General features: G+C 42.5%; 1 protein-coding gene across 1 annotated transcript; it reads left to right on the top strand.

Moving 5' to 3' along the window:
* Positions 1–748: 748 nt before the first annotated feature.
* Positions 749–10286, top strand: LOC146189514 (uncharacterized). Its single transcript, XM_084605288.1, has 4 exons — positions 749–788; positions 4211–4269; positions 6285–6377; positions 10018–10286. Exons 1-4 carry the CDS (start codon positions 749–751, stop codon positions 10249–10251), a joined length of 426 nt encoding a protein of 141 aa, XP_084461414.1. The 3' UTR covers positions 10252–10286.
* The last annotated feature ends 3051 nt before the right edge of the window (positions 10287–13337 follow it).

The raw sequence follows: 13337 nt of genomic DNA on the forward strand, positions 1-13337 counted from the left end.
AAGTACTCTCTTTCTGTAGTGAAAGGAAGCTTTTTATCGTAATTATGATGTATATTAGGCCACTGCTTGAGGCTATCAATGAAATTGTGCGTCCGGTTAGCAACACAAAGTGTCGCGCCATTCACATTTTCATGATGTACCATTTTGCGATAGCTTCGTGAAGAGAATATTGAACAGCTAATTAAGGAAGGTCTGAAAATCCGAGTTTATAAAATAATTTATGTCAGCAAAATGACAGTTGTCTTTAGGACACCGCAAGCGGATTTCAGTGTCCTTTCTTTGTAATAATGTGAGATGTTAATCATTTATCCTTGCACAGCAGCCTTCATGCGCTGCTCCTTATAAACCACAGAATAAAACAAAACAAAACCTATAAGGTGTATGCCGCCTATAACAAGGTCAACGCAACCTTCAAATTAATTTTCTGAAAAACCCATGGCTACCAAAAATATCTCTGGACATTAGTCCGCCAGACTGGCAAAAGCAGGGGTCAGACCTGCAAGTGGCAGCTGCTTAGGCTTAAAAAGTATAATAACCTTATTGCCTAAAGGCGCAACATTTTAGAGTCCTTTACCGTCACGATAAAATATCGTTTTTTGTCACGTTAGATTCTTGGCAAAGATAGAAATTGAAAGGTTACTGCGTACCTTGAGTGACCTCGCCGAAGCCATTTTACAGTCTGGGATGGTTATAAAAACTGCGCCTGGACCTTCATTGCTTCGTGAGCCAAGCATCCTGCTAAGACACCATGCACGCCCTGGTGGGTTTGGCCGTGCTAGTGCTGCAGGGTGAGGAGGAACTACTATTTGGTTTTTGATTTTTGTTTAGCCTGATCAGAAATTTTACTGAGCTTTCCTGGTGTCTGACGATGCTACTAACGTGACTGTAAGCTTAGTACACAACCACGGGGAAATCCTCTAAGGAGTTCTTTGCCACAGAAGACTTCTGCAAAGCACATTTTTTAAAGTGTGCTACGCCCCATTGTTGACCTTGCTCTGATCATGGCCGCACCTTCTACTGTTCCGCAATAATATTCGCCGCGTTCAATACTGAGAAGCGAGTCTAAGGTTCAAGTGCTTGTAGTGCTCTGGATTGAATTGGAAAACATTTATTTCGTCAAAATGCAGATGCAGACGGTCCGCTCTAGATGGCCTCCAGCCCATGGCTGGCGGCGACCTTAGTGGCCCACTCGGTGGTCAAGGTGCTCTGGAAGGTTTCTAAAAATGAGTAAATCTATGCGTCCTAATATGGACTGCATATTTTATCGCATGCTAGTCTTCCAATTCTTGATTCAAGGACTTCGCCTCATGATTAGTGTTTCTTGCCCGGTATTTCACCAAACTAATTTACCACAAGAGACCGGATTACACTAGTTGGAAATAACATGTATCATTTCCAAGCGTTCAGAAGAGAATTTAAGGCACGATTACGAGACTTAATAAAGTATGACCCGTTTTTCTGATCTCAGCGTTTAAATGCAAAACGTTTCGTGAATACAAATTTAAGTATTGAAGCAGCTTTCACATCACGATCTTGTCCTGGGCGCTGCTCGCCTGCTTCGACATCTACCACATGCCTGACCGGCGATGGGGGGGGGGGGGTGAGGTTGGGGGGGGGTGGGAGTTGCTGGTGCAGTGCTTTTGTTCGGGAGGCATACAAGCGGTCACGTTCACCGAGTACTCTACTGTCGCCGAGATACTATGAATTCCGCTTCGTTAGTAAAGTTTTCTGACGCGTGACTAGTTAACAGTAATCGACGTTTGAAGTATATACGAGTAAAGTTTACTTCTGGCTTGTACGAAAAGGCAGAAAAAACATTGTTCTTTATTTATGTAAAGCTGAAGAAGGCTTTGAATGCGTAAGCGTAGTCAATAATATTCTGTGCGCGAGTTTATGTGTTAGATAATATTGTATTTGTGACTATAAACTCCCATACCCTTCGTCGAGGCCCTGCTGCCGGCCTTCAATATGACTGCCATAGTGAGGAGCCACATATGACGCCTATGTTGAAGCACGTTGCATTTGATAGGCGTTTCGAAGTGTTTGGTGGTGTCTTACGTGCTCGTGTCCTACGAAGGAAATCGAAAGTCGCATCGTGTTCTGGCTAGATTTTAGAAGCAGCATGCACGATGTGGTCATCTGCAGGCGGAGAATAGCTACAGGGTATCACGTGATCAGGGATGAGCGTGCGTTCCACTTTGAGATGACAAAAACAGTGCGTGGCAGGCGCAGGCGATGGTCACGTGTCTTGCTGCGCGACCACTACCGAAGAGAGACGGCTCGTTGAGAACTGCGCTGCTAAAACATAGCGGAGCGAATTCTCTTTCATTAATCTTGGTGGTGGCGCGCTTAATTGTGAAAATAAAGGAAGAAATCGCGCTTATATTGTTCTAAGATTGGCCGCCACATAGTTGTGTCCTGAATTCAAACTAGCAAATACAAAATGCGATGCGAGATTAGTGTAAAGTACATAACCATGTACCAACTTACGCGTGCTCATAGATCAGCTCAGTTAAGTTCAGTCGTTCAGTCGTGTCCGAGTCTTCGTGACCCTATGGACCATATCACGCCACGCTTTCCGGTCTCTAACTATCTTCCTAACATCACATAACTTCATCTGCAGCGCCTCGAGGATGCCACCTAACCATGGCGTTCGCTGCCTACCCCTTATCCGGTGACCCTCAACCTTACCCAACATCGAATATTTCTTCAGCGACTCCTCTCTTCTCATCAGATGACCAAAGTAGCTCAGCTTTAACTTTAGAATTTGACCCTCCAATGAGCAGTCAGGGTTTATGGTCGACAATATTGACTGATTTGATCTTCTGGCAGTCCAAGGAACTCTCAAGAGTCTCCGCCAGCACCACAATTCAAACGCGTCAATTCTTCGGCGGTCAGCCTTCTTCACAGTCCAACTCTCGGATCCATACATCACAATTGGAAAGACCATAGCGCGAGTTATACGGATCTTGTTTGGCAGTGTAATGTCTCTGCTCTTTACTAGGCGGTCAAGGCTAGCCATGGCTCTTTCCCAGAAGCAGGCGTCTCCTAATTTCGTGGCTGCAGTCTCCTTCCGGGGTAATAATGTGTCGCTCATAGATAGCGGCGCATTAATTTATAATTCTATGTTTAAATGCTGCTGGCGATGTTTGTGTTCAGTTTATTATTGGTTGAGCTTCTTAAACAGGCCTAGAATGCACTAGTCTTGGTGCAACACGCCTCGAAGCAAGATTTACTTCTCCTACGCTATGCTTGGATGCCGCTTTGGCAATAGCGAAGCGTAGCCCTTACGGCAGCGCGAAGAAATGGTACCAAACGTGTTTATGTCGTGATGTTAATTTTTCGGAAATTTTTTTCGGTCTAAACAATGTGTTTTTGTTCTAAAGTTAACTCCTGCTAGCAAGAAAAAAAATGCCAATTTTGCTTGCGAGCAGTGGAGTCTTTGTACTGAGCAAAATGCTTACGTCCGAAAAGCTGCTGATGCACAGTAGACTGGTCGAGTAACGAAACAATATTGTTCGAAAACCTTTCTGGTAATAGAACAAAAGTGGATGAAAAAAAGTTTAAAACTGTGACGAAAGTTTTGACTGGTTGGTATCACTGTTAAATAAAAAAAAGGGGGGGGGGGAGACCAATAGTATTTATGAAGCTTGCCCGTCAAAGTTTGACTGGTGCTGGAGAAGCACAAGCGATTCGAAACTGATATACCAAAGTTAATTTATTTTCCTGCACTGTTTCAAGACGGCGGACCTTCTTGACTTTCAGAAGCAACAAAGCCGAGATGAAATTGGTTGTCTTTCTTTCTTCAGGAATGTTTTAAACACCTTGCTCAATAAAGGCTACTCAGGCTTAAATTATGATGTTTTAGTGACGGACTATTTGGCTCAGATTCCAACGCTATTTCAGCCAACATCCACTGTTCACAAAGTTGAAGCAGCTCTGTATGGCTTTCACCAGTGTTATTCGCACCGTGTGTTTAATACGTTTATCGATTTTACACTACAAGCAATCCTTTATCGTCATCTAAGTAATTGATTCCACTATTTGGGGTGTGAAGCATACAGAAAAATGAATTCTTACTTGGGCGAGTAAGAGTAATGGTTGGAAGAATTAGTGGCGAAAGGGACAAAAAATAAAAGCTTCTTCTAATTTTTAGTTAATGTAGTGGGTAGCTGGTCTTAGTGACGGCCGTCCTTTATTTTTGTTACAGCACACCACACTCTGAGTGAAAGTGTCAAAGACTGTCCTCCTAAGGCAAACCCTGTCCCCGTGAGTAGCCGTATTTTTGTTTGTGTATACTCGGCACTTGTATTACGGGAGCAACGAAATAGTACAGCTTGAAAAGGTAGCGCCGAGAAATCTTTTTGCGATAGCACAAAATCACAAATTGTACACGCCACGCTGTACGAACTGCTGTACGCAGTCCTGGATGGACTATTGCATTCAGAAGCACAATAAATAGCGGTATTGTTACTCTTCTTTTATGGGCGGGCGCACTTCGCGTTAGGCATTGACCTAATTCTTCGAAACAAATAGCAAATTCAAGTTAAAGCCAAACTATTAGTTCGTTAGAAAACGAACGTTGCGAAGCGCTACAGTTTTCGTGCAGATTATGGTCGTCTGTGAGATGCCCACTAGGAACATTGGTCAATGAAAACAATAATGTTGGTTAAGTTAGAGTAAGAAAGCGCAGTGCCCGTTCGATCTCTCACACAGATTTACCATGCCAGAAGCTGGCAATCCCTTAATAGAATTGATATATCCTTATTTTTAGCGCTTCCCTGCTGCAAGGTGGAGAAAGCACCAATTAAAGAACATGAGAAAGGTTGGCTGTACGAAGTTGTGAAAAACCGACACCACTCATTTCAACTGAAATTGCTCCCGAATTTTCTGTAAAAAGGAAGTTCCTCTAAAGTCCTCGAACGAAGCCCCATTGCTGTCCGGAAAATGCGAAGAGAGAAGCAGTGCTTATCTTTATCTCAGCACACCCTTTCCCAGCATTTTTATGTTTGAATTGTGGCAGGTACTTGGCTATGTTCAACTAAAGTAGGTTGCAATGGAATTAATTGAAGGATTCATATTGTGCAGAAACTGGCCCTTTGAAAAGCGTGCTGTCAATTTAGTGGATTGTGAGAATTAGTCATGGATGATTTAATTTTTCCTTCATTGGTGACAATAATAGTATTGACAGCGATGCTCTCTTAGAGCCTTAGACAAGCCTAGAAAAAAAAAAAAAAGGATTTGCACAGCTAATAATCGCACATCTTCGGCCTAATGTTGTAATAGTTTAGTTTATGTAGGTTATCTGGGGCTGTGAATATCGACGAACGAAGCTCAACAGTTCCCAAAGTCATGACGCTGATCAACACCTTACAGACGTTCGTTTCCTTTGTGCTTTCAGAATAATGTTAGAAATTACAGCCACATTGTTAGGACCAGTACCATTATGTGGGCCAGATAGTTATATAGGTGAGCATCAGAATGAAACTGTTCTTGTCAGGCATCATTTGTAGCCCACTTATTAGATATATGGAGAGATTATTTTTTTCAAGAGCATCCGGGGTCTCTTGTTAGCAATTTACATGCATGTGTATATTTATTATAAAAGTGCACTTCACTCACTGAGCATGCATTTAAAGATTTTCAAATGACTTCTTCATGCGTGCTTTGAAGTAGTTCTACTGAATCAACAGTTTAATAACATTTGGCGGCGAGAAATGTGTAGACAAGGCACAAATACCTTCCATAGATACTACTGACGGCTTTTTGCTTAAAGAAAACATTGGAAGGCTCTTAAGCTCTGCCTTAAGAAAGCTTGTCACCGCATTTCCTGCTCGTCGTTCACCACCACCTGCTGAGACACAGACTTGTTTAGTTGGCATATTCCTTCCTTGTCCTTTCTTTTTATTTACAATAGGATTTGCTTTAGATGACAATACAGCTTTGTACGTAAACACTGACTATTAATTATAGTACTCGTCTTATAGTTAAGATCACTACGCGTCTTCAAAACCGGCCGCTAATCCCAAGGTCCCCTTCTAAAACTCCTGAAAGAGCAAATCTTCGTGGCCTCTGCCTAGCGTGTTCGTCTTGCAAACGAGGGGGCCATGGTTCGACGTTCAGTACTCTCCCCAATTAACTTCAGTTTGTGTTCAATATTTCTGCTTGTCTATATCACCGGAACGTCCTCATTACGTTTGGCTTCAGTTGGATTGTTCCCTCAGTTTTTAGGCACTCCGCCTGCTTGCGCTGCTATTAAGATGATGGTGCAATATTTGCTGCAGGGCCAGCCAGTTCAAGCCTGCAATTACTATTGCGGGCAGAGAGAAGATGGCGTGTGGAGGATGGGATACTACGTCAACGGTACTGAATGCACGGTAAGACAACGCAGTGCAGCATAATTCCGCTCTCAATAAACATGTCACGAACCAAGTCGTCATTATCTTTGATAGCTGAATATTGTGCCCTCATGCCTGGGAGCTCTCAATGGCTTTGTCTATGTACCATTGTTAAATGCTTTTATTGAGTTCACCTGTGTTAAATGATTTTGAGTTAATAGTTTTTTTAGAGCTTATTTCGAGTTATATTAGGTTTTGTTAGAAATCGAACTCAAAATTATCTTCCTTGTAAATTTTATGAAAAGTACATAGTAACGACTGGAATAGTGCAGGGTGGATAAAAAGCTAACTATTTAGATTATAAACAAAGCGGTTCGTAATGTGAAAACAGCAAGCGATGCCGAATCGCTTCAACGATAGAACGCTGATTTACAGATCTAACACCAGTCGTATGAGCGATTTTCTTTACAAAGAATTTTGATTTTATTTGTGGCTTTTGAGTAGTTTCCACCATTATGTTTTAAGCATAATTCAAGGTGGCAATATCTGTGCGGCCGTTTTGTAAGAATGCATTAAGTGTCATCATATTCCCTTCGCTGTGTTTAAGAATAGTTTGTTCGTCCTTAACTATAGAAAATTACACAATACAAAATCATCCGGTATCATTTTAGGCCTCACTTACCTTTAGACTTGCTCTTCTGCGCTACACACCTTGAACTATGTGTGGAGCTTCGAAAAAGTTGGCCAATCATGTATCCACAGCATGTATGTTTCTAGACGTGATTTCCAGTTTCTCATAAAAAGAGCGGCATTTCGGATCTTAGAAGCGGCGTTCACTGCATAGAAACTAGGGGCGCAGAAACTAAAAGCAAAATTAGGAGGCACAAATGCAAAATGGGCGCTATAAAGATCACTAAAAATTGCTCACCGTCGAGGCACAAGCTGCTTTTATCTGGAAGATTAAAAACTGTCTTGCGGAACGAAATTTGGCGCGCAGAGTCAAGAGAGCTAACACAAGAGCACAGTTGATGCTGCAATAGAAAAAAAAGTTTGCCTTGTGGATGAAAGCTAAGGTTTGGTTGGTTTGGTTTTTGGGGTTTAAAGCCCAAAAGCGACTCACTCAGGCTATGAGAGACACCGTAGTGAAGGACTCCGGAAATTTCGACCTCTGATCGACGAACTTTCGACGAACTCGACCGCCTCTGAGTGATTTCGTATTCTCACACCGAGGTGTTGTGGTGCCTCCGCTGACCCCCATAATTTTGCACACATGCAAGCGATTGGATGACAGTTTTAGCCTCAAAATATCTGAAACAACATTTTTATTCCTTAGTGTAATACTATTCACTCTTGAAACGAATATCGTTTTTTTAGAGGAAACTGTGTGCAGTCATCCACTTTTAAGGAAGGTGGTGTGCGTAGATTATACATCGCTTGAAACAATGGTACTGCGCCTTATTCGGTGTTTTGAATCGAGGATAGTCATTGTTTCGGAACAGTAAAGCGTGTATTCGGAGGCTTTATAATTTCTCGGCTATTACGCTTCTGTTGTTTCATTTCCGAGCGCGTTAATCTGCCTTTTGCACAAGGCCGCTCTGCGCATGCGCGCCTCTCGCCTGGTTGAAAACACGCCACTAGCCCAAGCTGCACATGTGCAGTTCCTGACCTCCGTGATCGATGCAGCTGTAACTGATCTCGGAGGCCATGTGTAGGTAATATTCGTGACAGGCGTATGCGACAGATGGCGGTAGCTGTCCAGAACGCACACCGTCATTTCGCTGGCGCCAAAGACGTTTTCAACCAGTACAGCAGACGACTTTTCAACTACTCCCAGAGGGCGCCACATTTTGTGAAAAAAAGGGGGATTCTTACGAGCGCTTCGCGTACGAGATTGTTTGCTGCCACCATTTGAACACCGTCGAGATCTCGATAGAGTTCAGGGCTGCTTCGTTGACACAGATTGCCAAACATGGAACACCCACGGACACCTTTGCTTCTTTATTTGTCTCCACAGCATTAAGGTTAAGATTGGTGCCTATGGTGGACAAAGCAGCCTTATACGAGGAATGTTAAGTTGCCTTCTCACCCTACTTAATGTCTTACTCCGACGTTGTGTCCGGCTTGTGCTTTTACAACTTGGATTTGAACTAATATTTCACCGACAGGTTCCTTTTTTTACTGATTCTAAACTACGGCTCCAGAGCTTCTTGTCGCTATATGCACTAATTCATTCATAGAAGATATTATTAATGGCCATTGATGCCACCCGCGTAGCAGGGCTCAAAGGCTTTAATTCAATAGATCAGTTATTCGTGGGTCTTTGAAGCGCCCGTGTGACACCGATATTATGCTCGTTTATGACAGCATGACTTGCTGATCGCTTTACTAATTGCGGGTCGCAATGAATAACAGTTCATTAGTTAATTCTGAATAAAAATACAACTTAGCGGTAAATCATTGTCATATATCGTTAGATAGCTAATGTCGAGTATAAGTATACTAGATTATTTGCAGGTTTTAATTAATTTGCGTCACTAAGTTATTTGTAATTTAACTTCATGTTACAGCATCAAATTATATGTCATTGGTTAGCTTATAGGCATGCACGGCTGTAGTAGAATATAATACATGCAACTTTGTTTAGACTAGAATATTTTTCATGGTTACTTACTTCGAAAATAAAGGATTCAACGAACGAATTAACCAAACCTGAGAAAACTGTTCTGTGATTAAATCATTTTAAGATCAGTTGTCTTAGCATATGAACTACTGAAGTAAACTATTTTCAAATTGTTAGCTACTTGAAAAAGACCTGAATTTATTGCTTGTAAAAAAAAAAAAAGGATGCCGCAAAGCTCATTCTGTTTGCTGGGGAAAGGGTCTTACTCCATGATATGTGTAAATAAAATCCCAGTACATCCCTCCACTACATAGCAACTAGCTGCAGCTTTTACACATGAATTTTAACTGTATTGTGGGTAGTAAATCTAGTTTGATTGACGTTTTTTTTGAGTCAAAGACATGCCGTGCCTTGGTAGGGCGCGGCGTGGCCGTACATTGACGCAAAGCACATTGACGCGAAGCACATTGACGCAAGTAGACTGTGCCTGGTGTCTGTGTTGAAGCGCTGCTGCAGAACATTGGATGCACTGCACACAGCTTCCTCGGTCCATGCGTCATTTCGCTTCTACGTGCGACCGCATCGGGTGCCTAGGCGCGTTACGAGCGTGCTTAGGCACTCTCGCGTTCCCTTTAAGATTGGAGGACTTTGTACTCCCTCTATGTAAAGCTTCCGCAGTGTAAGGTCGGGTTCTTCACGGTTTAATTTGTCGTAAGCTTTAAAATACGCTGTAAAATAAATCGTTGGTCATTAGGTACTCAGAAGGCACATTGTTTTATACTGCAGCGATTTCTTTAAGTTGAAAGGTTCGCAGAAACACTAAAAGCTCTGAATTCAAAGTAGTCACGCCAAGATAAATTCTGGTTGCTTATCCGGTGCAGGTAGGTGTTTTAAAATTACTGAAAAGGTTCTGTTACTGAATTACTGAAAAGGGCCATATAGAAATTACTGAAAAGGGCCATATATTTTGTTTCCATTGTTACTGCGTACAAACCAGAAGCTACTTCTCTTACTGACAGGGCGTAACGTAGATATTTTTGATTTTTTTTTTTGCGACAGTACGGCGACGAGAGCGGCGTCTGCGCAGAGCTATCCAAAGAGCACGCCGGTTGCTTTCACAAAGACGACGACGAGGTAAAATTGTTCCTCAAACGTATCGGAGCAAGAAAGCCAGACAAGGACGATAAAGAAACAAAGAAACCAAAGAAACCAAAGAAACCAAAGAAACCAAGAAAGAGCAAGAAACCGAAACCGAAAACGAAGAAGCTCAAGACCGCGAAATCCGAATATTAAGCAGAGTGAGAAACGCCGGCATGTTCTTGAGTAAAGCGTAGGTGATCTTTCTGTATGAATGAGGAAGGTTTCTATTTGTTCGTGGCGCCTTACGAGATGGGGCTGCGAGTCATAATTTGCATTGCACAGCTTTAGAATTTAAGGCTGGAAACAATGATAAGCCGTGGTTAGTGCTTTAAAGAAAGAAAGAAAGACAGTGCGATAATTATAAATACGCTCCTATTCATGAATTAAGCGTTAAGATAGTAAAGAGAGCTTTCACTACGAACGCAGCATGTATTGGGTGCGCCAAGGTAAAAAAAAAAAAAAAAAAAAACACGGGTACTTACAGCATTCCACGCTTTTAATAATCTCGCGCTAGTGTCGAATATCCAGCGCTTTTGCTGTGGATGACGTGTGAGAGGAGAAACCATAGCGAGGGCAATTGAAGGTGTGCCCACAATTCATACTGGTAGGCTGTTTTACCAATGCGAACGTACTCCTGCCGTTTACAGCCTGTTACAAAAGTTAATTTTAGAAGACTCTGAATATTGGCTCATGGCTTTACCTTGTAGCCATGCGTGCACAAAGCAACAATATAGGGCTCTCAGAGAAACTATGTAATTGAAAGAAATTGTGCTAACTGGTCAACCTTTGCTCTGACGACTAATATCTAAACAGAAAAGGAAGCGGTCATATTACACCACTGAAAAGTAGAATAAGTCGGGGAAAAGTTTCTGACACGTTCTAGGACGCGCAAGGTAGCCGGTAGTTGGAGCAAGGACTCAATCTATTTTCCGCTTGCATTAATAAGGCTAGCCAAAATGTCACGTTTTGCAGTCTTGCTGCGTGCCAGCGCTATGAACGTGGAGAACTGTGGGATTATCCTGTACCTCCCCAGCTCTGAGTGTTGCCGGCTTTAGCTCCCAATAATAAGGAGGCAAACGAGGAACAATGTCGGTAATGTCTGACGCCTGGTGGCAGACACGTGCGAGCGGCTAACGTGTGCGGTAAGGCTTTATTCGTGCGAAGTGCATAACTGTGGACGGTGGCTGCCTAGAGTAGCGAACAGTTACTTGACGCACAACTCCATAAATTACATCGGCGAAGAACTTCAATTGGGTTAAGTATTGGACAACCCGCTTTTCAGAGCACTATCCCACGCGGTATTGCATCTACGTCCAAAATTGTGGTGCGGGCTGGTAATTAAATTTCTGTGGCGGAGAATATAACGCTGAGTGTGTTTTAAGTACTGTTGTCAGATACGTTGCCGATCAAGTCGGCGAGTTGCCTGACCGTGATTAACGATTTTCTTAGAGTACGCGAAAGCAGCATTGCGTGCAGCACAGTCATGGCTTTGCGACCGTGGACTCAGCTTAGCGCCCTTGAACTAAACGAGACAGAATAAGAGCGTCTTTCCTACAGAGCAGTATGATATTCGAAGGTGACATAAGAGAGTATTGCGTGCCAGTTTCGATGGCCCTTGCCGGCATACATTGAAATTATACCACTGCCGTTCTTATTAAGGCGAAAACGTTACTAGTATATGAAGTGTCCGCAAAATGTGCCCCTAATACAAGTCCCTTCGAACAGACTTCAGAAAAAAAAAAGATGTCAGCGTGAGGAGTCGAACGACCATCCTTCCGCTTCCCAGTCGAGCGCACAAACAACATCTCTAGGCAGGAGAACACGACTTAGTAATCCTCTTTTCCTAGCGTAAGGACGCTGTAGAGGCCTGCAGAAAAGAAGACCAGCGGTCGAAAGTAAGAAAAAGCAATTAAGTGCATAACAATTTCAAAAAGCTGCTCCTGAGGTTATTTGAAGCCATATGGATTATGACGTCACTGAGACGTCGTAGTCTTGTCTTCAGTCATGAGCCTTGTCACGTCAAATGTCGATTGCATCTAAGGTATGCAACCTCATTAGTATGTGACATCAATGGTTTGGTGATGTCACAAAACCAGCCAATCAGAGTGCTGAATGCAGTGAGCCACCGACGTCTGACTCCAACAAATTTCACATCGCCGATTGGTAGCATTGGAGGTCGAAGAGTGGGGTTCGGATCTTAACGGAATGGATAAGTAGACTCAAAAAGTTGTCAGTTAGGTTGCAGTAACGTTGCGGAAGCGCTAATACTTTCGCATTTTCCCAATGCAGTTTCTGCAGTAGCGTATAAGTTTTTTAGCCTTTCAGTGATTGCATTTCTATGAGAGTGATAAGCGGTTACAGACCAATCGGCCTACAATTCCTTTACGTACAAGGTATTTACTAAGGTAATCATTAACAGAATGAGGACAGCCATAGAGTTCAATCGAGCAAAAGGTCAAGAATATTTTACGAAAGGGTTATTCTGCTATCGATTATATCCATACCATCAACCAGGTGATAGAAAAATGCTCGAAATATAACCAGCCCCCATACATAGCATTCATTGATTACAAAAAAGCATTTGACTCGGAACAAACCGCGGCGGTCATGCCGGTATTGCGAAATCAGGGGGCAGACAAACCGTACGTGAAAGTACTGGAAGGTGTATATATATATATATATATATATATATATATATATATATATATATATAGTGGCGGCGCAGTAACGATTGTTCTGCATGAAGGAAGTAACAAAATTCCCATAAAGAAATGTGTTAGGCAAGGAGAAACGATCTCCCCAGTACTGTTCACAGCTTGCTTAGAGGAAGTATTCAGAGACTTAGAATAGGAGCAGTTAGGGATAAGTGTGGATGCAGAATGCCTGAGTAATCTGCGATTCGCTGATGATATTGTCTTGCTAAATCAGGGGACGATTGATGACCTAGGTAGGAAAAGCAGAAAGGTAGGTCTAAACTCAATATACAGAAGACTAAGATAATGTTCAACAACCTAGGGAAGGAAAAGCAGTTTGCAATAGGTACAGAAGCACTCTAAGTCGTAGGTGAACATGTTTACTTAGGACAGGTACTAACCGCAGATCCGGATCATGAAAGAGAAGTAACTAGGAGAATAAGATTGGGATGGAGTGCATTTGGAAAATACTCGCAGATTATGACTAGCAGCTTACTGACATCACTCATGAAGAAAGTTTATAACAGTAGCATCTTACCTAGCTGT

This window comes from Amblyomma maculatum, chromosome 5, assembly GCF_055883805.1.
Source record: "Amblyomma maculatum isolate TAMU_Amacu chromosome 5, ASM5588380v1, whole genome shotgun sequence".
Classification (NCBI taxonomy): domain Eukaryota; kingdom Metazoa; phylum Arthropoda; class Arachnida; order Ixodida; family Ixodidae; genus Amblyomma; species Amblyomma maculatum.

Coding starts and splice junctions, on each gene's coding strand:
- LOC146189514 (XM_084605288.1), top strand. CDS start 749: ATGCACGCCCTGGTGGGTTTGGCCGTGCTAGTGCTGCAGG. Junction 789..4,210: donor GGCCGTGCTAGTGCTGCAGG/GTGAGGAGGAAC, acceptor TTTTTGTTACAG/CACACCACACTCTGAGTGAA. Junction 4,270..6,284: donor CTAAGGCAAACCCTGTCCCC/GTGAGTAGCCGT, acceptor TATTTGCTGCAG/GGCCAGCCAGTTCAAGCCTG.